The 26,876-nt window shown below is 32.7% G+C and overlaps 1 protein-coding gene across 2 annotated transcripts in view; it reads right to left on the bottom strand.

Annotated features, from left to right (window-relative positions):
- Nucleotides 1-26,876, bottom strand: part of LOC118199047 (uncharacterized) — a 64,836-nt gene that overhangs the window by 8,158 nt on the left and 29,802 nt on the right. Inside the window, exons 1-4 of one of the 2 annotated variants that reach the window (XM_035370834.2) lie at nt 16,923-17,176; nt 16,577-16,673; nt 9,443-9,811; nt 1,784-1,974 (exon numbers count right to left, since the gene is read on the bottom strand). In XM_035370834.2, coding sequence (XP_035226725.2) covers nt 1,784-1,974; nt 9,443-9,811; nt 16,577-16,673; nt 16,923-16,985 — 720 coding nt within the window. In that variant the 5' untranslated portion in view covers nt 16,986-17,176. Of the gene's footprint in view, nt 1-1,783; nt 1,975-9,442; nt 9,812-16,576; nt 16,674-16,922; nt 17,177-26,876 lie in introns of those variants that run through there. The other variant, XM_085810644.1, reaches the window with a different exon arrangement.

Genomic DNA, 26,876 nt, shown 5'->3' on the forward strand with positions numbered 1-26,876 from the left:
CTATAAGTTTAGGTGCCCCTTTCTTCTGCCATTTTTTTCAGTGCTGAAATTAGTATTAAATCTAAAGATTTATCTAACTATTATATTTTTAACAAACTTCTTCCAACTAATCTCAAAAGACACAATTAATCTGAAAACTAAATGCTGAATTTGAAAATAGTGTGTTAAATACAGTATGTTTATAAAATCCCGGACCCATTTTTGTGTTTAATAACTCATAAACTAATGAAGATATAAACAAACTTATGGTATTTATTGTTGGAATAACTTATGTATTTCCCTTTTCAGGTTTGAATATCTTTACTTTTGTAAATATCGTCTGCGTGTGTGGTTAATTTCAGATAATTTCATTTTCCAGTCTAAATATCTGTACTTTTCTAAATATCGTCTGCATATTAATTTCATTTTCTCTCTTTTGTTTCTGGTATTGTTAATCGCCATAATGTGCGCATATGGGAATCTGAAGACCCCCATGAATGCCGTGAAGCACAAAGGGATTCCCCAAAGGTTAATGTGTGGTGTAGACTAATGCACGACCGAGTCATTGGGCCTTTCTTTTTTACAGAAAAGACGATCTCATCAGTCGTATACTTAGACATGGTGGAAAACTTCGTATTTCCACAACTAGAAGAGCTTCAGCCACATGTCTTTTTGCAACAAGATGGTGCACCACCTCATTGGGGTACCACCGTACGTAGTTCTTTGAATGACCATTTTATAGGAAGATGGATTGGGCGAGGAGGTCCAATCCCTTGGCCACTCAGATCACCTGATATAACGCCGCTGGACCTTTTCCTTTGGGCATTTGTAAAAGACAAGGAACAGGAAGAGAGTGTCGAACAGGAAGAGAGTTTACAGGAAGAGAGTGTCGAACATTGATGACCTAAAAGCCAGAATTAAAACCGCAATAGCCTCTGTGGATGCCGACATGCTTGCCGGTACCTGGCATGAAATTGAATATCGACTTGATGTTCTCCGTGCGATGAAGGGGGCACACGTGGAAGTTCATTCAGAAACTTTTTGAGTCTGTCTAACCATTTATGTTATTAATTTTAATCTATTTTTATTATTTTATGAGTTATTAAACATCAAAATGGGTCCGGAACTTAATAAACACCCTGTATAATTGCATGCGCCATCTTATTAGACACTGCTCTGAGCTAGGAAATCGTTTCGATAAAAAGTAATTTGGTAATGCACATGAACTTATTTCACCTCAAAAGTCACAGGCATCTGTTCTAGTTTATAAATAAATTCATGAGAACTGTGCACACATATTTTTGCTCAAGTTCAAAGTATACACATGTGAATAAACTGAATTTAAATTTAATGACAGCATGAATTTTGCGCCACTTTTGTCCTGTTATCTTAAAGAAGGCAACATGACTCTAAAGAAAACGGAATGTAACAGATGATTTTCAGAGCGAAATCTGAAAATACCTAATTTTATTATTATTATTTTAATTAATGAAAATTTTAATTTGAAATGGGATTTAAATATTTCAGCAAATAGCAAGAATTATCAGTGTTTAACCCCACTCTTGCTGCTGCTTTTGTTAATACGTTCTTGATTTGTGTATTTAAGCTCTGATTGGATAAATCATTTCAAGCCGAGCATTGTCTTTTTTTATAGAAAACCATTTATTCAGATTTATATTTTAAGATTTATATTTATTCATTATTTTATAACCATTTATTCAGATTTATATCTTAAGATTTATATTTTAAGATTTCTTTTATTCGTATTATAACATAAAAGAAAAAGTAATGTAATGCTGCTTACCACCATCTTACTTCCACAAATTCGATGATTAATCTTTAATGTGTAAGTGTCATGAGGACTGCTTCTGTTCCCATAAACACTGCAACGCTCCTCCGACGAGCCTTCGACAGTGATTTTACCGCCAAAATAGGGACCACTGTGTACAACGATGTCTGAAGAATTTGCCAAACAGTTTGTGGCATAAGCAGAAACTGAAATAATAGGGTCAAAGTTATTTTCACGGCAAAACCAAATTGTAAAATTAATAAGAAGAAAGAATTAAATATGCATTGATTTACTCAAATATAACTTATCAGGACTTGTATGTCTTTTGATTTGTTTCGGGAATATGAAGTGTCCTGAATAGGAACAGGGAGTTTACTCAAGCTGTGTTCAAATATGTGTGGAATGGACGACACAAGCAGGAAGGGTTAACTTTACCCTTTATTGTCCACGATATTACAGGTGCTCCCGCACTTAGGGATACAAAGACCAACCACTTATGGGCTAAACGTAAAATTATAAAAACTACTAACTAACTAAAAATAAGAGTTAACTTCGAGTGCTTTACACAATTGACTAACGCTAAGACTGGCCTTTTAAATTATTACGTATGTAGTACGCAAACTGCCGAAACTACAATACGTTTTAAATATCAAGAGGACTAAACCTCTGGCCTTAAAGGCGGACAGCAGCTGACTGGAAACTCGCGTGTAATACAGTGGCAAGGCGGCTCACTTTTCCCCTGTCTAACTCTTAGACATATAAATGCATTCTCAAACAAAGCTATTATTCAAACTGCAAAAATTCGTAACTGAGGGTACTTATCTATTGACAATTACGAAAAAAGTCAATCACATGTATATCTTCAAATCTTTAAATAAAATTTATATCCCAGTGTAAATTAATTGCGAAAACTAATGTACTCCAATTAATTAAAATCGTAAACCTTTCTTCATGTTCTTGTTATAACTAATATTATTACAAATCTAATTATTTTATAGGAAATATATCCCGGATCGCATAAAACGTTTTTGGGGGCCGCACGTAACCCACAGGTCTCCAGTTTGAGACAACCGAGTTGAGCATACGAGCACGAAATATGTTAATTTTTAAAATTAATTGTGGCATTTATGTTAAAGAAATCTCACTGTTGTTTTCCTTACATACTGATTGTAAACGCAATGAAACCAATTTACAGGCGTATTGTAAGTAAATTTTTTAAACTTACGCTGCCTTGATTGTAAATGTCTCAGGAAGGAACATACACTGCATAAGGAACCTTCTTGAGTTGTGTGTCACCACCGTACTGCTTTTATGCACCACAACTACGATACCTATTCTGGAACCATTCTGAACTAACTAAGTATTATTTTAAACTACTTCTTTCCTTTTAGCGTCTTTTCGCTATGAAGCTCACGCATTCTGGAACTAATGCAGATCTGAGTGGCAAGCAGTTTTATTAAAAAGTTTAGAATTTTAAGAATAGGAGTGTGAGAATTTTTCTGCTGTGAAACTGCCTTGCCGACAGAAAAAAAAAAAATCTGATGTGTACACCACATGACTTCCTTGTACGGAATATTAAATTATACGCATTTTTTCTTGCATTTTATTTAACTTATTGGATTGAATTAAACCTACTTGGCCGACAGCGCATAAACCACAATAGAATAAATGCATTCTTTAAAATTCACTTTGTTTACCATAGCGACACTCTGGCACTAGGTTTACTTAACAGTATTACATTTCGTTCATATTATAACGAAATCGAAATCGAAATCGAGTCAATGGCTAGGCGGCAATTAGTAGCCAACCGCTACTTTAACCGTCTCTGTTGGTAAATTGCCCTAAGGCGTTGGTACTTAAGTTTTTAATTAAGGCGATTTACGCCGCGCCAACTAGGCGAAACTTGTCAAATTTTGTGAAATGTAGGTGGAGTGGAGGGAGATGATTGGAAGGAGCCTGTCACGTGGGTGGTCACTCACCCAAGTTCAGACTCCGAGCAAAGCAGCTTACGCGTACAATGAGAAATATTAGATATATTAATAATTATCAAGTTTTGAAACAGGTTATCCAGATTGGAATAATTAAACTAATATCGCAATCTAAATGAAGACAAATGACACAACTAAGTGCAACAGATTAGCTAAACAAACTATTCAAATTCATCCTTGCTGAAAAACACAGATTGGACAACGGTAGTCACGTGGGGGGGGGGTCACCCTCCCGTGAACTGTCCACAGCCAATGCATCTTGACATATTATAACTCAGAATGCACAAAATTTATATCATTTAAGGAATTAACTAATCGTTGCCACATGTTCTATTCAAATACTATAACAAAGCTAGAACGATGTATAAAAGAAATTAAGCAAACAAAACGAAAAAGAAACAGTTTTTCACAGACGATTGAGTATTTCTCATTCAATTAATTCAGCTTTCACTTCGCGACAAGGCAAAAATACATAAAAACTCAAAATATCTGTATTAAGAATTACAAAGTAAATCTTAAATACTTATTTCCTCGAAAAAATTCCAGAAAGGATTAAGCATGATTTAATTCGCAATAATAAATGAAGGCGTTATTTTTGTGTTGCGAAGCTTAGTCTCTCTAGATTGGCAACAAATCTACAATTCTGCTGTTTCAAATGTAAACAAATATGTCCGCCATGTTATTTAAAACTTAACCGCACTTAAACAGCTTTTAAATTGTTGATAATTGTGCAAATATTGCTTCCAGAATTACGAAAGGCATAAAACCTTTAACCGGAAGATAAAAACAACATAATTCAATCATTTTTAAAGCAAAAAATGTACAATTTACAAACATATAAGAGTAAAGAAACTGAGATCACTGAGCCGAGTAACAGAGTGGATATATTTATAAATATATTTATATACGTTTGGCGCTGCCGATTGAAACCAAAATACGAGGTGCACATCTACATGTTATAGAAGTCTTATATACAAAATTTCAACGTTCTGAGGCTACTCGTTTTTGAGTTATGCGAGATACGTACGTACGCACGCACGTACGTACATACGTTCGTGCAGACGCCACGAAAAATCCTCTTCAGAATTCATTTTAAAGCAGTTTTTTAGTTTTTTTGGATGAGAAAAAGAGTCTTTTATTCTGTCCTTACGTATAGATATCACGCAAAAACATCGTTAAATTGCATTCGAAAGCGGTCAAAGTGGATAATTTCGTTGAAATATGCTGCCTGAAGCTTTTCGCGATTACAATACTTCCTTTTTACTTCGTACAAGGAAGTAAAAACAGCAGTTATATTGGCGACGATAATGCTGGTTTTGCCGAGAATGCTTTAGAGCAGGGTTTCTTAAACTGTGGGTCGCGACTCCAAGGGACTTGCAGCAGCGGGTCGCCAAAAATTTTAGCAGTTTTGATATTTATTTAACTTATTATAATAATTTTACAATTACCAAATATTTTTACACAATGTATCTGAAAATAGATAAAGATAAGATAATACAGACAAAGGAAAAAAAAAAAAAAAAGAAAAGAAAAGAAAACGTTTCGACGCATTTCTTAATATAAGCGTCCTTGCTTTGCACGTGATGCTGTCATTTCGTTTGTTACTTATTTAAAATTTTGACATTGTTCTATGTCTTAAAATTAGAAATTAATGACCTAAAACTGAAATATTATATTACAGTAAAGTGAAAAAATTGACAGTTTCTTTCACGCGTTTGTCGGATTTGTGCAATACTTCTGCGGTCCGACAAAATTTTTGTAAATATTATGGGGTCCTGGGGGTCGCAAAAAACTCTCAGTGATAAAAAGGGGTCGTGACTGAGAAAAGTTTAAGAAACCCTGTTTTAGACTGAAATTAGATTCTCTTTTGTTAAGTGCATGCGTGAAATTCTCCCGTGGTCTAGGCAATCTTGTAGTCTCTAATCAAATAAGATTTGTTACATTTATGTCCTTTGTGAAAGGAAGCTTTGCATTTGAAACCAGGTCTAGGTTGGCTGGAAAATTCGTGTTTATCTATTTTTAATTTAAGCACTCACATATGGTGAGGTATAAAAAGAGTTTTAATTCTGGGTATGTCTGCATGATGATTAGATATTCTGGTGGTAATAATTCACCTCACGGAACAGACGTAACATCTTATTGATACAGTTAAGTTATTTGGCATTGATATAATTAAATTACCACAACAGGTGTTAACAACCTAATGCCGTGAGAATAAATAAACTGCAAGACTATAAAGTTTATTAAGCTTATTTCATTTATGCTACAGTTTTTTCTCAGTAAAACTTATTTTGGTCTATGTATGCTAGAATTGCATTAGTTATTTGTCAGCTCCATTTATACGGCCCGATTGATTGTGTTTCTGTGTTAATTTTAACATTAATGAATTTTAATAGCTGTTATTATTGTTATGAGTCCCAGTTTTGTACGAAGTCTTATCGAATGAGTGGAATCTGTTATACCTTTAATGCAATAGTATTAAATTTGTTAATCCTTTTACACCGTAGAAATTTAAAATTTAATACAGTGTAGTAAAAATGATTGAACATTTTTGATTTATGCTGTCAAAAATTGTAAATGCATTAAATTGAAGCTATTGAATGTGATTTTCTTTAAAGTGTTCGTTTACGTTGTAATCACCCTACACTAATTACTTAAAAAAGTAGAATATGGAGCTTAAACACTAACATTGTCTCTTTTAAGTAGATGAATAATGTGACAAAATTGATTGGGGAATTATGCTATCAAAATAAATAAAATTAAATTAAATAAAACCAGTTCATTAATATGCAAATAAATTTACGTTTAGTGTAGGAGGATAATGATGAATTATCTTAGTATATGTTTTGAAAATTAGGCTCTGCATATCAGATGAGTACGATTTTCAGACGGGCATTTAAAAATTGTTTTGCATTCTTCAGAATCATCTTAACAGCATCATGGACCATTGCGTAGTCTTGGTAGTGTTCAGATATCTACACAAATCGAAGAATGAAATATTTATATTTGCACGTAATTAAAAATTAAATATTTAAAAAATGTGTATACCACACGACTTCCTTGTACGAAATATTAAATTATATGCATTTTTTCCTGCATTTCATTTAAACGTATTTCCTCGAATTTAATTAGAGATATATTTCTCAATGAATGAATTAATTAAGAAGTAATTCTCACTTCGCGGCAAGGCAGAAATACATAAAACTCAAAATATCTTCATTAAAACCTGAAACATATAGAAAAACATAAAACACCAAATACAGTTAAAACAATTTAAAAAAATAACTTTTACAATTAAAATTACAGTTTCTACGCAAAAACAAGCAATTTGGCCAGAGGGCCAGAAGGCAGATTTTTTGGTGCACAAAACTGAAAGTTTCCTTTTGGTTCCACTCGGCAAAAAGACACTGAAGGTGCAGAAATACTTAATTCACTATTCTGCTAAGTTTCAAATGTAAACAAAATACGGCTGCTAAGGTAAAAAAATTAGGCTTAGCCGCACTTAAACAACTTTTAAATTGTTGATAATTTTACAACTATTAAATGCATGTTAACTAAAGGCATAAAAACCTTAACCTTAAGATAAGAATAACATAATTCAATAATTTTTAAAGTAAAAAGTGCACAATTTACCAACATATAAGAATTAAAAAACTGAGCTCACGGAACCTAGTAACAGAGTAGGTAGACATCGCGAAAAAATCTCTTCTGAATCCATTTCAAATCAGGTTTATAATTCGTTTGAAAGAAAGTTTGGGGAAAGAGAGTCTTTTATTCTGTCCTTACGTACAGATGTCACGCAAAAACATCGTTAATTTGCATTCGAAAGCGGCAAAAATGGATATTTCCGTTGAAATATGATACCCGGAATTTTTCTGATTCCAATACTTCCTTTACGTCGTACAAGAAAGTAATAAAGTTCCGAATATCTATAGATTAAGTGACGAACATTGCTATGCAAATTATCCTCAAACTGTTTGATTACTAAGTATTTTCCGAAAAGGGAAACCGTACCCACAGGATTTGTGTTCTAGAAATAGAAACCGGCTTCAGTATTGGCACAGCAAACTCATAACATTGTTTGCATAAATTAAAAGTGGAATGGATACTATGGAATCCTAATTAAAAACAAATTATTTTGGATACCCTTGACGACTGTCTTGGATGAGATATGTTTCAATGTAAAATTTACTACCTGTTTCATTTTTTCATACATAAATAAATATTATAGTCTTCAGGAATGTTTTGAACTTTAAAGTTTTTACTTCCTTGTACAAAGTAAAGGAAGTATTGTAATCGCGAAACATTTCAGGTATCATATTTCAAAGAACATATCCATTTTGACCGCTATTCGAATGCAATTTAACGTTTTTATTTCAAAGAACATATCCATTTTGACCGCTACATGTTATCCATTTTGACGGCTATTCGAATGCAATTTAACGTTTTTGAATGACATCTGTACGTAAGGATAGAATAAAGAACTTTTAGATGCTCTAATTTTACATTTTTAAGGAAAATTCACAAAACAAAAAGACGTTTTGAGTTAATAAAATATTTTAATCATATCAGTGAATGACCTCATACCTGCAAATGAAAATAAATTAGAAATACTGAAAGAAGCATGTTCTTCAAATTTGTCGTATTGCAATATTAGGATTTTGACTGCAGAATATCAACAATGGAAAACGAAAGTACTGGAACAATACATTAGATTAACTGATATAGAACCGTTACAAGAGTGCAATGCAGATATTTTTCCAAATATTCAAAACTTAAAAAAATTAGGCATCTCTGTTACAACATGCACTTCTAAAAGATTATTTTCAGTTAGAATAAAGAACTTTTAGATGCTCTAATTTTACATTTTTAAGGAAAATTCACAATTCTTTAATTTTTACCAAATGGTAATTTCTAAACTAAAGAAATTACTTCTGTCATGACAATGGCGATATTTACTCCTCAGCCTCAAAACTTATTTCTGGATGTGCCACTGTAAACCAGAGGTACAAAATGTTATTTCTTAATATGAGATATCTGCTGTCTTTCTAGATTTTTACTTTTTCTTTTCTGTTTCTATTAATACCACTAAGCTCTACTTAAGAATCATTGAGCCTTTTTCTCATTAAAAATTTACTCTGTGTAATTTATTTCTGTCTACGTTTTAAAAGTTCCCGAAGCAAGACTTGCCCTTTTTATTGCATATATTTACACTTCTGCTTTATCAAGGTGATATTATTATTTGAACGTTTGCACCTTATCCCATTTTGAGAAAATTTCCCGGATCAAATAAGTAGAAACATCCTCTCTTCTTCTTCTAAAGATATTTTCTTCACTGCAATAACTGCATTTTGAAGTATGTTGCCGCTGTTCGTATCTCGAGATATCGTTCATCATCCAAGACAATTTTTATTCGGAAAATATACTCGTGATACTAGACGTTCGTGATCCAAGGTTGCATTGTACAACTACAAAGGTTAAGAAACATTTTGTAATTTAAAAAAGTCACCTTTCGTAATTAAAAAATTTTTTTTTTTAAAATTAAAAATGTCAAAACTTGAATAATTGCCTCATTTAAAATATTCTTGTAACTGGAATTATATATCCACGACGAACAGTCATGAAATTAAAAGCATGAGAATTTTAGGGGCATGGTTATATACATTTTGATATTTAGTTTACTTACATCCTTTAGTTCTTATCGTTAATCTTTCAGACGCATGAAGCTTCTCTCGTCTTCCGCTTGTATCAGATGATGCAACTCTATTTTGGTCTTCCATGGGTTGCACGGAAACCGTGTAATTCGTCAACATACGCAACCCATACAACGTAGCTTCATAATGTCCATTGCCATCCGTCGTGAGTGAATCATGGCCATTCAAAGTATTTCTCTTTCCCAGCAACAGATGGCGCTCGAAGCAATCTCCATCTGATCTTGACCAGATAGTAATTTCACATAGCGTGATGAAAAATCCGATTGGTTCTGGCCTAGTGTCGTAGCGCCACTGTAAATTCACTGATCGGAATTCTGTAGTGGAAATTAAATCATAGATACCTGAAATGATTTTTTAAAAAATTTAATTAAACTAAAATTTTAGAGAAAAAAATTATTTTTTATAAAAATATTTGATCTAAAAAATGCTCCTGTACTGAACATAGCTAAGAAGACAGTTTTATTATTCATATAGTTTATTGACATTGATGTGAAATCTACATACACAACAAATGAAAGCATTAAATAATCACATAATAATTATTTTTATGTTTTCAAACATTAAATATATGCTTGATAAGTATTTTTTAAACCTCACGAAGTCGGAAGTTTTCTCGAAGAAAACTTCGTTGGTTTCATTGAGTAAAAGTTGCATCCTGACAAAATAAAAAGCGATCCAATGAAATAAATGCACAGCTACGTTTTGAATAATTAAGTCTTTTCTTTATTAGATATGTGTTCTACTATTGCTTTTTGCAGCTTTTAATGCCTGAGGTACTTATTCTTGAAGTAGAAGGGCTATCATAATCATTTACATAATAATTGTTCAAGTGTTAAATCGAAATCTGTACACCACAATGAAATAGCATTTTTTATATGACTTTTATATTTTTAATTATTCTCTTTTAAAATTGGTGTACTTTAATAGTAAACACTTAGAGGTGTAAAACTGTAATCCAAAGTTTTCAGATTTTAGTTATATTCTTTTTCGTTTTCTCTGATTAATGTCTCTGAAAATGTCAATTTCTCCATTTTTGGAATGATGATGATTGTTGGAAAGATTCAAATATCATTCTTTAATGCCTGAAAGACATTTATTTTACATTGTTTATCAATGAACCAAAATCGGCCATTATAATAGTATATTTATTTTTTAACAATACTAGCGTTACTTTTTACTGTTTAAACAACGAATACAGAAAAATACAGTCGAAATATTAAAACTGAGACACGTTTTAAACCATACGTTACTGTACTTCAAAACCACGATTCTAATAACGTTGAGAAAGAATCTAAAAATTCATGTTGCCATTACATCTCTCTGCATTTGCAGAAAAATATATTTTTTTTAATTCGCAAATGCTATTGTTGCGCACATTTTTAAATGTTAAATAAAAAATGCTTATCCTTTAACAAATAGAGACTTTTTTTAAACATTTTGAATTGAAAGTTTTGGGGTTATTAAAAAATTGCGCAGAAGTGCAATTAATCAAGCTCCTTTGCCAATGCTAGATTGGAATCTTACAGTTGTTTCGTAAATTAATTATTCAAGTCTAAAAGATAAAATGATTAGAGAAAACCAGCTACTATACACAGATACATTTAATTCGTTTCTATGAGTAACATCTCATCCTTTTTATGGCCTCAGACCACATTAAATCTGTAGATAACACGCATTTTCTCAATTGTATCATGACTGAAAAGGAATACAATAATTCCAAACTACAAGATAAGTATTTTAAAACCTTTTAAGCATTTTAATAAAATCTCTAATCTTACAGTTGTTTCGTAATAATCTCTAATCTTACAGTTGTTTCGTAAATTAATTATTCAAGTCTAAAAGATAAAATGATTAGAGAAAACCAGCTACTATACACAGATACATTTAATTCGTTTCTATGAGTAACATCTCATCCTTTTTATGGCCTCAGACCACATTAAATCTGTAGATAACACGCATTTTCTCAATTGTATCATGACTGAAAAGGAATACAATAATTCCAAACTACAAGATAAGTATTTTAAAACCTTTTAAGCATTTTAATAAAAATTCTAATAATTTTACATTCTAATAATTTTAATCTAATGGGAATATTTTGTTTCCTTACCTGGGGAATCGTAATTTTTTAAAATTAAAGCTCTCGATATTCTCGTAACAGGTGACCTACCACCATGAACTATGAGCATGACCAACGAAACTGTCAACATTACTGTATTAAAACCCATGAAAAGCAGCAGAACATAAATAAATAAATACAAAGAAATTATACATACCTACTTTATTATATTATCAGATTATTATATTATATCAAATTATGCAACATTACCAGAAAAATGCACTAATGTGGTCCTGAGAAGAACATACATCCCTTGATGGTTGTCACTGTATTTTAAACACATTAAAAAAAGAAGTTCAAATCATCGTATTTGGCATCTGTCTGTCGTATTTAACATTTGCCAAAAGTCATCATTTTACTGCTATTATCAAATATAAAACGACACTAATAGCCATCCCCATTTTTCACTCACACAAACACTGCCACTGATGTCTCTGACCAAGGCCACAAATTAATCCCCATGTTTGGCAGATCACCACCGTAATTCAGCAAGATGACGGGGCAGCATCGCTGGTTTTGTTCGTCTCACATTCCGTACAAGTGTTATTTTAAGTTGACCTCATAGATATTCTATCGTTTGAGTGTTGGCACCACTAGCAGGATCAACACCATTCGCCTAGTGATTTATCATCAGTTGGTGTATCCATGTTGGTCTAGAGTCCTGTAAACTAACCACTCATCACTGTACGTAGTTGTTCTGCGTGCCACTTCTTTGTGTTTGACTGGAAGTAGTGCCTATCTAGGTCACCCTTCAGCTACGAAATAGCTCTCTACAACATCATCACCGTTGGCAACACTACGCCATGGGAGACCAAAAACCCAAAAGCGACACAGTGCGACGTCTGGGCTACCAATCAAAGCCAAATCACGTGATTCATACTTATAACCAAAGGTAAAGACAGGGCTGCTCAGCTGTTATTACAGATATGGTCTGGTAATTCCCCTGTTGCCAGAATATGAAACGCTCGTCACATAAACTCATTTTCAGCCTTGCCATATAAAGTATGGAATACAGATGTAAAAATTATATTTGAATCAAACAATAGCAAAACCACAAAAGCAGTTTCAGTGTTATAGCTTGATTTGAGAAAATACATTTCTCAGCGATAGAATGATTTATATTAAAAATGTTTAATTGAGTAATTAATGAAAATTTAATTCACACAGTTCGCTTGATTTTATAATGGAGTTTTATGAAATGATGTTAAAGTAATAGCGTAATAAACACACGTAGTGATTTATTTCAGATTTATTTAAAAAAGACATATTAAAAAAACAATGCCCTGAATTTAAATTCAAAATACTTTACTTACAAAAAGTTTACTCCAGTTAAACATTAAATTTCTTTAAAGAATGGAACTGGCTACCAAAAAATATACAAAAGCATATAAGCACCAATAACGCAAATATTATTTTCGTTAAGTTTATAAGGTATTTCTTCCGCCTTCTTGGCGTGCCTTCGTGATTCTGCACGCTGGGCCGGCATTACAGAGGTCCGTGGTTCGATTTCCGGCGAAGGAAATTGCTCATTTTTCATTTTGCCTGCTTCCAAAAAATACCTAATGTCTCTACAAAGCTTAAGAAAATAGATTAAAAAAAGGTCATTTTGAGCATGCATTGATTGTGTTATTAGTTGACTAATTAAGCAAGCCATGCAAAGGCTATCTGCCTGAGGACAGGTCCTCGGGAAAGACTATCTATGATATAACTCTGCTCTAATATTCATGACATTTCGAAAAAACTATAAAAAACCCAAGCTGTATTCTACGGAAGCAGAATTCAGAGCGACCTATACATGCTCTGTATTTTTATCTAGTTGGCCAGTAATAGACACGCATATATGGATTAATTAATTCAGTTTCTCTTCTTAAGCTGGACTATGCATGAATGAGGCGTTTTAAGGTTGTATCACACATTCAGAACATTTCCAAAAAACAACTGTTTAGGACAATTTTTCTGCTTTGTCACATGACATAAAATAGGCCAATCAGCCCGGATCACTTTAGGGTTGCCATGTCAAAGGGAAACTAGTTCTCCATTACAAGTTATGGTTAATAATGGTTAATTCGATGCTGATAGCTGATTGGTTGCTGAAAACAAACAATTTTTTTGCGAAAAGAAGGAAACAGTTTTGAGCTTTTCTTTCAGCAATAAAGCAGTGTAACGTATTTGGCAGCATTTAACAAAATAACAGATGATCTTTTTAGTAAAACATAAATTTTATTTTTAGTTTACGCAGATAGATAATTTGAATACAATGTTTTAGTTACAAATTTCATACATCTACTAGCTGGTAAAACTTTCAGAATTAAGAATTCTAAACAATTTTTTACGTTGGTGAGCAACGGTTACATGATGCAGATATGGCGTTGCCACTCCAATAATAGATATAGTTATTTGTTAAACAATAAAATATTACAGCAAATAGACAAATTCTTCGAATCAGTTGTTCGTCCGAAACAAATGGATGTGTCATAACAAGCTTACGGAATCATGCTAATGCCTCAAAGTACTGTTGCATATCAGCTTTTACTGAATAATGATATATGCATCCTACTGAGCAGGTTGAAATCATCATGGACACCATAGAATATTGCTACTAGCCTCGTATTTCTCAAACACATCACCACATTGGCGTGTTTTATCCACTGCGTTGTTACACTTTATTTGAGCAAAAGCTCTCATATGAGTTAAAATTAGTTATAGTGTTTTCTCTATAAAATGCTTTTTAAACCATTTTAAAACTCATATTTTCATTCATATTCTTCCCAAATTTAGTTCCACAGTGACCGAGTACTAAAGTCGCTGAATAGTGGTTCGTATCCAGGTGAAAGACCTGGCTGCATGGACGTTTTTGCGGTTTACCCATGTGTATTGTGAATATGAGCCAATTTTACATAGAAAGTCCTTGAAGACATCCTTCTTTTTAGGCAGATAACCCTCATTTGCTTTGATATAATCAAATAAACCAATTTTTTCCCCAAATTTCACCAGTATCCGTCTAATAATTTTTTTTTTAAAACCACGATTTTTCTGATTGTTCTTTTGTAGTGTGGAAATCAGTATAAATCATCTGCAATTTCCATTTGGAATTTAGAGAACGCAATAAAATCGAAATTAAAATATCTAAACATAATTACACTCATGTCCATAAATTAAGGATAATTCGGAGTCACGCGGAAATCGAACTCTAAAATAAATATATCACCTGTAAAATCACTACACACATCTTCAAGAATCATATGCAAATTTCAGGAAGTAACCAGATGACACCGATGGTACGTCACAATGACGAGAGTGTAAGAGAGTGATAGATAAGGAGTACAGGCAAAGAAGTAAAATTGCTCGCAGGCGCTTTATAAGCATTTCAGTGCAATAACCGAATAGTTATGACACAAAGGAAGCATTTGGATGATTTTTTACGCGGTAGAATTATCGGCCGTCTGGAATGTGGGCGTACCTAACTGGAAGTATCAGACGAACTTGGAATTGCCCAGAGTGTCATTTCCAGGCTTTGGCAACGAGTCAAAGATGATGGTAATGTGAGTAGACGTTACAGCACAGGTCGCCCCAGAGTTACGTCGAATGAGGACCGGTATTTGGCAGTTACTGCCAAAAGAAACAGGCGGAGCACAGCCTCAGACCTGTCTCGTCAGCTCTCTTCAGCCACTTGTACGACAATTTCAAGGCAGACCGTGTACATACGCTTAGGGCAGATTGGTCTATATGCTCGTAGACCTGTCAGATGCGTTCCACTTACTGCAACTCACTATCGCCTGCGGTTAGCCTGGAGTAGAGAGCATGCATTGGGGACACCGCAACAGTGGGCTTGTGTGATGTTTTCCGACGACTCCAGGTTTAGCTTGCAGTCTGATTCTCGCCGGACTTTCATATGGAGAGCTCCAGGTACCCGTTACCACCAAGAAAACATCATTGAACGACACCGTTACGGTGGTGCAGGAGTGCTCGTTTGGGGTGGAATTATTCTGGGTTCCAAATCTGACCTGCATGTTCAAATTGGAACCATGACAAGCCAAATCTATCGGGTCGTCATTCTGGAACAACATGTACGTTTGTTTCGGGGCGCAATGGGCGCACAATTTGTGTTTATGGATGACAACGCCCGTCCTCACCGTGCAAACATCGTAAGCGAATGCCTTTAATCGGAGGATATCACCCGTATGGACTGGCCAGCATTCTCACCGGACTTGAATCCAGTAAAGCACGTGTGGGACATGCTTGGCCGACGAGTTGCAGCCCGTCAACTTCCTCCTACATGTCTACCGGAACTTCGGAGAGCATTGCCTTTTGAGTGGTGTAATATCCCCCAAGATCAGATCGATAATTTGATACTCAGCATGCCTAGGCGTTGTAAGGACTGTATTGCATCGTCTGGGAGACATACAATGTATTAACAATCATACCAACCATGTAATATTGGTTTTTTGTAAACAGGTGTTTTTTTTTTTTTTTGTAATTTGCTCCAGGGAAAATAATCGCCAATTTTTTTTAATAATATCAAACATATAGCATCTTTTTTTGCTCTTTACCTTTTGTTAAATAAATAAGCTTTACAAATAAGTCAAATTTGTTTTGATTCTAACTCTTCAAGCCTTACAATAAGCTTTACAAATTAGGGAAATTTGTTTTGCTTCTAACTCTTCCTTTGCCTGATTTTGCATTATCCTTAATTTATGGACATGAGTGTAAATAAAGCTCTCCTAAAGCATTTGATACAAATTAACTCTCTTAAGGCATTTGATATAAATTAAACTGAAAATTTAAAGTGTAGTATAAAATTCTCGTTAAGAAAAACAGCTGTTAAAGTATTAGTGGTAACCAATTTCATAAATGCCAAATATTCGAATCTGAACATCATTACTCAGATAGAGTTCTGTTAACTTTATGCATACGTCTGGAAAAAATACCTGCAATCCGCAATGGAAATAAAGCAATATCGAGTTTCTAAGAATGATTGAAAAGGTTTTACCTTCATGATAGTTTCCAAAGCGGTTTTGGCATCTGGCATTTAGCACCGAGAAAATGAGGATTAGAACTACCGTTCTCAATGCAGTATCCATGGATAGCTAAGAGAGAGAAGAACAGTTTTAAAATACAACATTTTGATAGCTCAAACATTTTATATTGACCAAATGAAAGTACATAACTGTGTTTCCTGATCTTTCAGTCTCTTCTTTAAACTAAACCTGAAACTTCTGTACAGTATGAAACTGACAGATAAAGAAGTTTGAAGAGGTAAGAATTACAGCAATTTAAGTTAAAAAAGCATTTAATTTATTCGCGAGTTCATAATTTAGTAAATTTCTTCAATATACCTGACCGAAAAAGAGAAAATGACGATGGTCTAGAAGCACTAATAGCACAGGACGTAAATCCATACTGAAGAGGAAGAATTCTGATTGCGTATAATGCTAAAATATTCAATTCGTAATGACTAAGAAAATTGGCAAATTAAGATTAAATATTCGTTTTTATTTCAATTGACACTAATGGCCACAATTTACTTCGCATTCTAATCGTGTCTATTCAAGAACATTTACGTTATTGATACTATTGTGATAGGAAGAGAGTACAGTGAAACAATGTCCAAGTGGCAACAGAAGTAGAAGCGAAGTGTGCAGTTATCCAATATGGAAGCTCACTAAGAGAAGGTTTTGGTTTCGATTGGTAAGGTTTTCACTTCTCAAAATTTTAAGTTTAGGTTCCAAATCAGCTACGTCATAAACGTTACGCAATCCATGTGAAAGAGATTGATCTATAAATGACGCACTCCAGAAATTTTATTAATTTTTCTAGAATAAAGAGGAAGTAAGCAACTTAAAAAAGAGGAATTAAGAGACTAAATTACATTGTAAAGCTGATTTACATAATTTTTATCTTATATATCTATATATCTCTCTCTTTATATATTAAAGAGAGGGATACATTGAAAGATAAAATGCAAAATAATTACGGAATCAGAAGAATGGTTGATACATTTATAAAAACGATTATAGAAACTTCAGTAGAAATCAGACAGCAAATGTCTAATTTTACGTCTGATGCAATTTTGCTAGGAAATCATATCAAAGGTCATTCTAATTTCTGTTACTATGATGAAATAAATGGCTCATAATTAATTACGCAATCCTGATATTTTCCCAAACTTTTCACGCTGTACTTTTGTATTTTATTTTTTAATTTTCTTAGCGTTGCATTTCTTGTTTTTTCTAAGGTTTATGTTTCTACTATTGGTTTTCTCTTTTATTACAGTTTCCATAGTTTCGTTCAAAGTTTAATTCTACATTACATTTTAAGATTTAAGCTTGATATTATTTCAGTCTGTCACTTAACTGCTTCCCTAGTTGGGCTAAAGCCGAACTGTAGCATTTAGACTAACTATGACTAATTTGATACTTTTATATTTATCATTAAATATCCTTTGGTAATTTATACATGTAATGATACACGAGATGGGATACATATGCAATACAAATAAAATTTTATTAAAAATGAAATTTAAAAGAAAACTTTTATTTGAAAATTATTTATAAAAAATTATTTTGGAAATTACTAGTGAAATTTTAGTGCCATACGATTTTAGAATTTTGAGTATCTTTATCTGTTTTTTAAAATTAACGAACGAAATATATATTTCATTAATAAAAATAATAATTTTTACTTCAATGAAAATTTTTCTTCAGCATCCAACATCGTGTTTGGAACTTTTCTATCTGTTCTTCTTGTATCATAGAATTTTCATAGTTAAAAGAAATGCAGAGAGCTTTTGTTAATTGCTTTATGATTTGCCATGTGGAAAAACATCAATCTTTTAAGCCCACTTTCGCAAGATGTCTATGACCTCGCTTTCAACCATTTTAACCATTTCAAACAAGTTTCTTGCTTCTAAAAAACTGCACATCGCCATTTTTTGCCCCACGAGAGCATTGTCTTCTAACAGTCGCATTAATTTGCAAGAGTTGATTTGTGTAGTTGCTTTCCTAAATGGTCAGCAAAAGAAATTGAAATCCCACCCAGACGACCATATGATGTCTCACAGAAAGCATGCTATAGATCGGGAATAACGAAATGCTATGTCAAGTTTTATCATGTACAAGTAATCCTAAAATGTTGAAAAAAATACACAAAGAACCAAAAATGCAAACTGATTTTGAACAAATCAAACGTACAGGAAATTAATGTAATCTTCTTTATTGCGTTATAAGCGCTACTGAAACAATGTTATTGTTTTCCAAAAGCGGCTCTGCTTTGTAATACTTGGTATTTTAAATGCAATAGATACATATTTAATTTCAAAGATAATCAGAAAATTTGAATTCTTGCAGGTACACGTTCATTCATTTAAAAATATGACAGGATAAAACATTTACTTACTCTACTGAGCTGATGAAGCTTGAATGATACAGTTAAGATCTTGTAGCACATAGAATGACAACAGCTCTTGGCCTTAGTAGTTTTCCAAGCTACTTGGATGACTGTTATTTCGATTCTGAATAGAAAATTAAAGGGGCAGCCCAGACAGTAGAGTGATTAGTGATGTTGAGTGCCATACCGAAGCGCACTGTTCGAATTTCACAGAAGGCATGGACGCTTATAAATAGATAATGTCAATGTGGCTTCGGTACTATATGTATCAAATATATGAGATCAATGTAGTGTATCATATACTCAAAATATACAGCTAGTCAAAAGTCCTGTCGAGGGGTTTCATGGTGAGATATCCTCGGAACTGTCTCCTTCAAAACTGAGGCGGAGCTGGGCAATATCGGGCTGTCACCTGCATGGTACTCAAGATTCATGCTAATGACAGACGTAGTCTTGCATTCCTTGCTACGATAAAATTCGTGGGCTTGTTCTGATTATATCAGACCAGTGAGGTTACCGTGAAACAACGACAGATATCAAGTGAAACAGTAACAGATTAAAAAAAATTTTTGAATGTATAGAATGGCTCAGAAGTTACCTTATCGAAAAAACACAATAATGGGTTATATAATGTTACAATGTTTATATAATGTAAAATATTATTATGAACGTTAATACTGATGCCTTTCGTTTTCGACATTTTAGTATATTAATTTTGTGTTTTTTTTTTATTTTGTTGTGTTTGTTCGCATATAGACTGGAAAACGGAGAAATGATGAGATGGCATCCAAAGTTACAGTACGACTTTTCAGTTTGGAGAACACTTAAGATACAAAAGCAAAAATCATCGAAGAGTTGAATACAAAACTACTGAATAACTTCAGAGTGTATAAAAGGAATTTGAACTGAGAAGAAAAATGTGTCATACATAGTTTCAATGAGGTGCGAACTTTGTTTGCGAGCGAATAGAAGAAACTAGCAAACTTTTTGTTGCTCTCATTTATAATGTTTATTCCTAAAACCGTAATCAATACTTTACATTTATTTATGAAACTTTTAAAAATAAATCCGTAATGTAGGAGGAGTCTATTCGGGACATCACATTTTTCTAATATTTGACTTAGTATCATAGTTAGTTATATAATTTTGATTTTCCATAATTTTAGCTTTATACGTAATAGGTTGAGAAGCTTATGCATGATACAGTTTTCATTTCTATTACTTTGTATCCCACATATTTTAACTTACTTTAATTAGTTCGGTAATTTTTATGTAGTATTAGGTTTATTTTATCACATTATTTTTATGTTAACTATTTACTGAACTTTTCTTTCTTCTCTCAGCCTTCCCCAGAATGCAAATTAGTTCGCATTTTGCCGAAGCAAATTAATTTGGATTTTAGCAATAGACTAATTTGTTAACTAATTCCGTATTTGAATATCGAGCAATCGAGTTCGATAGCAATTTAGAGACAGAGAACTCTGACAGCCACCCTATACAACGTATTTGCCGAGACGGTTGGCCAACTTATATACAGGTGAGTGACTTTTGTTATCTTTTAGATCGTATGTATTTGAATTCCCCTTATCGGGAGCCTATCTTTTAAGAGAAAGCTTGAATGTATGTATAGCCTCGAATATCTCCAAGTGAGGATAGAATCATGAACCATGATGGAAGTTAATCATCAGAATAATCTTCCTTTTTAACTAGAGAGATGAAGACAGGTGGGAATAAGGGGAGCGCACTGGTTCTTGTAAGTACACGACCAAACGAATTTGGAGAAATAATCCAAGATATTGGGAAGTTCCACGGGAGACAGATATTAAACTAAAATTCAAATAGTACAAAATTAATCGGAAAATAAAAAAAATAAAAAAAATCTGAAAGATTTCAGATTTTAAATTACATCCAAAGGAACGCTTTTTTAACGTTTTGTGTGTTACCTTCATTTATTAAATATCATGTTTGCACTTAAACTATAAAATTTAGTTCGAGAGCAATGTCGCAAATAATTTTAAAATGAGCCTATCTTTAGAATTTCCGATACACAGTTCCGCGCGCTGAGGATAAAAAGGTTTTTTTTCCCCGTAGAGTGTTGCCATTGCTCGCTTTGAAATCCTTAAGTTTGTTAATCAAAAATTCGTTAAAGTTTTACAAAATATGAAATCGATCATAAAACAAATTCCAAAGTTCAAATTGGGTCTTCCACATGCCCATATTCGTAGGAGGATTACGTCATTCAAAATTCGATGGCTCTGTGTACCGTTGTTTTATCACAATGCGAGAAATATACATACATTTATGCAGAATTTTCATTATTTAATTTCTTCAGATATAATACAGGGTGATAATATTTGGTGGCAACAGTTTAAAAAGTGAAACAGACATTTATAGTGATTCAACGCAAAATGGCAAAACGAAAACAATAGTCCTTCAGGGACAAAGCCCCTTTGGACTAAGAATGTATAATATTTACAATTACGGACCAGTTACAAAGTATTAAAGTAGAACGCAAAGTCAGATAAAGTTTTAAAATTTAAACATAGTAATGAAAGTTCCTAAAAAGGAAAATAAAAAAATATCTTATGGGGTTACCTTCTCAAATATAGATCCAGTGAATGCTGCTTGTGTGTGGCTCGGGCCAGTTCATATTTTACCACTAAGCTATAAAGCTTGCTTTTTTTATTTCTGCTTTAAATATTCGAATTTCTGAACTCCAAATAAAGGTATTTGAAAAAAATTTAATCCCGTTAAAAGGTGTAGTTTTAACAACCCCTTGACTTCAGTTTTACCCTTTCTCGTTATTAATATGGTTTAGGTAAAATTCTGTTGACTGTGAGTAGATAGTAATTCGTCGGAACAATAAGGGTTAATCAAGTGAAAATTAGATAATTAATTTATTTTACCTTTACAAGTTTAGTATATAATTTAAAAGCGCAACTGTAATCAAGGCACCAAATTGCGTATGCTACCCATAGCAGCTCGGAGATGTATCTTAAGCAAGAAAAATTAAAGTAGGAAAATAATCTTAATGTTTAATCTTTAAATATTTTTATAATCATTAAATTTTGATTCAAAACTTTAATTTCGTAAACATTTTTACGTTTTTTTATTTAGTTTCCTTTAAATTTTTTTTGTTTCATTTTTGATAAAAATAGTAAGAAATTAATGTCTAATTATTTAAAACCTCCATTTGCAGAAAGTAAAACTGAATATTGAGCATAGTTATTATTAAAAAATTCTCGAAAATTTTTGAAAAACACAGAGTAATTCCTACTTCTTTCCTCCCAAAAAATTTAAATGACGAGCTGTTTAATAAAGTTGCTGCAGTTATTTTTAATAAACTAAATTTTGCGAAATAATTTACTTTTTCTCACAACATATTTCACTTTTCACACAGCAAATGCATTTATATCCTCGTGAAATAAAATTTTATAGTTCAGTGACAAAGAATAAGAACCTTGGAATATTTTATTGCATGACACATGTAGATGAGTGGAACTGATAAATGCAGTGGAAAAGTTTTACATGGCATTCGGACATTACCGGAAGAACTAAGTTCATCTATTTCCGCTTACATTAAAGCTATTGCTACTTGCTCCAAGGCCGCATGATAAAAGTCAGTAGTCAAGGAAGCTTTATAGAGATACAGTTTAAAAAAGATAATACAGTTTAGGCGAAACTGATACCTTGACCGCGTGGCTTCTTTCCGAACTGTCATATTTCTTGGAAAAAAATTCAATTAACTGAATTTACTTCTAACAATCATGAATAGTATGGATACAAATACAGCAGGATGGAAACAATAGCATGTAAATGATTTATTCAAAATAACGAATCTGTCTTTACATTTCCGATTATCTGAGCCACAATTAACATGTTTATTCAAATTCGTTCACGTTTATTCAAATTATACCAATACAGTAGAGACCACTAGGCATTTCGGACTAGGAAACATAAAGGCCCACCGCAGCCTCAAATAATTAAAGTCATTGAACTTGGGTATACTTTTCCCTAGGATTTAGGTCCCTACATAATGAATTTTCTATAGTAAAATAAATCAAAGTAACAAAATATATTGAAAATAATACAGGTCGTTACATTTATCAAATCTTTATAGAATGCTCGAACCTGAAGCGTTTACTAGTAAAAACATTTGATGTGTACACCACATGACTTCCTTGTACGGCCTATTAAACTGTACACAATTTTTGATGCACTTCATTGAAATTTATTTCCTCGAATTTAATTAAAAGATTATTTTCATTCAATTTTTCACTTCGCGACTAAACAAAAACACATAAAAACTCAAAACATTTTCATTCAAAATTGTAAAATGCGGAAAAACGTAAAATACCTAATGCAGTTAAAAACAGTTGAAAAAAAATTGTAATTAAAATTAGAGTTTCTGAACAAAAACAAGCGATTCGGATAACGTGTAGAAAGACAAAATTTTCCGTGCACAAAAAATTTAAATTTAACTTCTGGTCCTACTTAGCAAAAAGACCCTGAGGTCGGTAATCCAACTTACTTATTTCACTATACTAATAAGAGTTTCAAACGTAAACAAATAGTCGCACCGTTAGGCCTAACGCGACTCACACTTTTAAGCTGTTTATAATTCTACAACTATTGCATGCAAATTAACTAAAGACATGAAATCTTTAACCGGAGCATAAAAACAACATAATTCAATCCTTTTTAAAGCGAAAAATGCAATATTTATCATATTTATCAATATGTACGAATAAAAACACAGAGCTAACCAAGCCGGGTAAGAGAGTATATATATATATATATATATATATATATATATGTGTGTGTTTGTGTGTGTGTGTGTTTGGTGCAACTGATTGCAATAAAAAAGAGAGGTGCACCATCACATGTTATAGCAATCCCATATACAAAATTTCAAAGTTCTACAACTAATCGTTTTTGAGATATATGAGATACATACATACGTAAGTACAGACGTCACGAAGCAAATATCTTCTTTTAAGTCCATTTTATAACTCATTTTGAGAAAAAGAGTCCTTTATTTAGTCCGTACGTACATATATCACTCAAAAACGTCGTTCAAATGCATTCGAGAGGGCTCAAAATAGATATTTTCGTTCAATTATGATATCCGAAGTTTTCACGATTACAATACTTAGTTTACTTCGTTAAAGAAAGTAAAACAAAATCTTTAGATTTCCTTTGTTCAGTAACATGCAGACCACTTCAAAAAGTCTAACACTCTTTTCTTAATACTTCACAAACGGCAAATATTATATAAGACTATGCTTTCAAAATTTTTGAAGTAGAATTTTAAGGAAAATTCTTTAGAAATAAAACGCTTTTAGGTTTTCGAAATCTCTTATAGAAACGTTTTTATTTTACACTACTGAAGGGCGGGACGAGGAATCAAAAGTATTTCTTTTGCTACTATATTTGACTTACTAAACCTTTTAATTACCAGTCTTTTTCCTTCTTAAAATAAATGCATTTAATGTCATTTTTACTTCCTTGTACGAAGTAAAAAGGAAGTATTGTAATCATGAAAAGTTTCAGGCATCATATTTCAACGCAAATATCCAAATTCACCGCTATCGAATGCAATTTAACGATGTTTTTGCGTGACATCTGTACGCAAGAACAGCATAAAGGACTCTTTTTTTTTCTCCCCAAAAATTGTAAAACTAATTTAAAATGAATTCTGAAGAGAATTTTTCGTGGCGTCTGTGCGTACGTATGTATCTCGCATAACGCAAAACGAGTAGCCTCAGAACGTTGAAATTTGTTGAAATTTTGTGACTGCTATAACATGTAGATGTGCATCTCGTATTTTGGTTGCAATCGGCCGCACCAAAATTATATAAGTATATGTATATATATATCCGCTCTGTTACTCGGCTCAGTGATCTCAGTTTCTTTATTCTTATATGTTTGTAAATTGTGCATTTTTTGCTTTAAAAATGATTGAATTATGTTGTTTTTATCTTCCCTTTAAAGTTTTTATGCCTTTCGTAATTCTGGAAGCAATATTTGCACAATTATCAACAATTTAAAAGCTGTTTAAGTGCGGTTAAGTTTTAAATAACTCTTTTCCTTCAAAAAAATTATAAAACTGCCTTAAAATTAATTCTGAAAAGAATTTTTCGTGGCGTCTGTACGAACGTATGTACATGCGTGCGTACATACGTATCTTGCATAACTCAAAAACGAGTAGCCTCAGGACGTTGAAATTTTGTATATGTTGTTTTTATCTTCCGGTTAAAATTTTTATGCCTTTCGTAATTCTGGAGGCAATATTTGCACAATTATCAACAATTTAAAAGCTGTTTAAGTGCGGTTAAGTTTTAATAACTCTTTTACTTCAAACAAAATTATAAAGCTGCTTTAAAATTAATTCTGAAGAGAATTTTTCGTGGCGTCTGTACGAACGTATGTACATGCGTGCGTACGTACGTATCTTGCATAACTCAAAAACGAGTAGCTTCAGGACGTTGAAATTTTATATATAGGACTGCTATAACATGTAGATGTGCACCTCGTATTTTGGTTGCAATCGGCCACACCAAACGCCAATTATATATATATCCACTCTGTTACCCGGCTCAGTGATCTCAGTTTCTTTACTCTTATATGTTTGTAAATTGTACATTTTTTGCTTTAAAAATGATTGAATTATGTTGTTCTTATCTTCCGGTTAAAGTTTTTATGCCTTTAGTGAATCTGCATGCAATATTTTTAGAATTATCAACAATTTAAAAGTTGTTTAAGTGCCGGTAAGCCTAATAATTTTTTCCATGGTGGCCATTGCTTGTTTACATTTGAAACAGCAGAATAGTAGATTAGTCGCCAATCTAGAGAAAGTAAGCTTCGCAATAACAAAGATAACGCCTTCTTTTATTATTGCGAATTAAATCCTGCTTAATCCATTCTGGAATTTATCTGAGAAAATAAGTGTTTAAGATTTACTTCATAATTTTCAATACAGACATCTTGAGTTTCAATGTATTTTTGTTTTGTCGCGAAGTGAGAACTGAATTAATTGAATGAGAAATACTGAATCGTCTGTGAAAAACTGTTTCTTTTTTGTTGTTGTTGTTCTTTGCTTAATTTCTTTTATACATCGTTTTAGATTTATTATAGTATTTGAAGAGAACATGTGGCAACGATTAGATAATTAAGATGATATAAATTTTGTGCATTTAGAGTTAAAAAAAATTTAATATCTTTGCCTAATGCACTTTAATGCGATCTACTGGCGAAAACTCTTTAGTAGTTAATGACCAGAATAAAGTAAGTCATAAGTCATAAATCATAAGTTAAAAAATGATTTCTGCCAAAGCAGGTAGACTTTGTGTGTAAATAGTTTTTACTCTTGTGAAAAGTTTCAATGTACTGCAAATTGTGTTTTCCATCATTTTACTTTCCAATTATTGCTTATCAGAAGAATAATTTTTATGAAATTTTAAAAATGCGTTGCAATACATCCTGCAGGAGATGGTGCCACTAGAGCTCCAGTCAACTAAAAGGCTTTTCATCCCTACTAATAGATGGCGCCACACGAGCGCCTCATTTGTTCAAAGTTTACTTATTCTACGGGCGGCGGCACAGGAGCCTCCGTCGCTAGTAATCTCTGAGTTCTAGCACAGCATGTGCACAAGTACTTCCATATTATTGGATACAACTTACTCGATTCTTCAAGCATTTAAAAGTCAAGTATATAATATATTGGTAAAGGCCGTTAATGGTCGACTGCCTCTTACCAAGTGATAAGACATAGACATAGACATAGTTAAAAAAATGAATGAAATGTAACTAGGGCCAGAGTGTCGCTATGCTAAACAAATATAGTGCATTTTAAAGGGTGCATTTATTCTATTGGGGTTTATACGCTATCGAAGAAGTAGATT

The sequence above is a fragment of the Stegodyphus dumicola genome, chromosome 2 (genome assembly GCF_044657685.1).
Source record: "Stegodyphus dumicola isolate Sdum_Otavi_A_Nest chromosome 2, ASM4465768v1".
In the NCBI taxonomy this organism is placed as follows: domain Eukaryota; kingdom Metazoa; phylum Arthropoda; class Arachnida; order Araneae; family Eresidae; genus Stegodyphus; species Stegodyphus dumicola.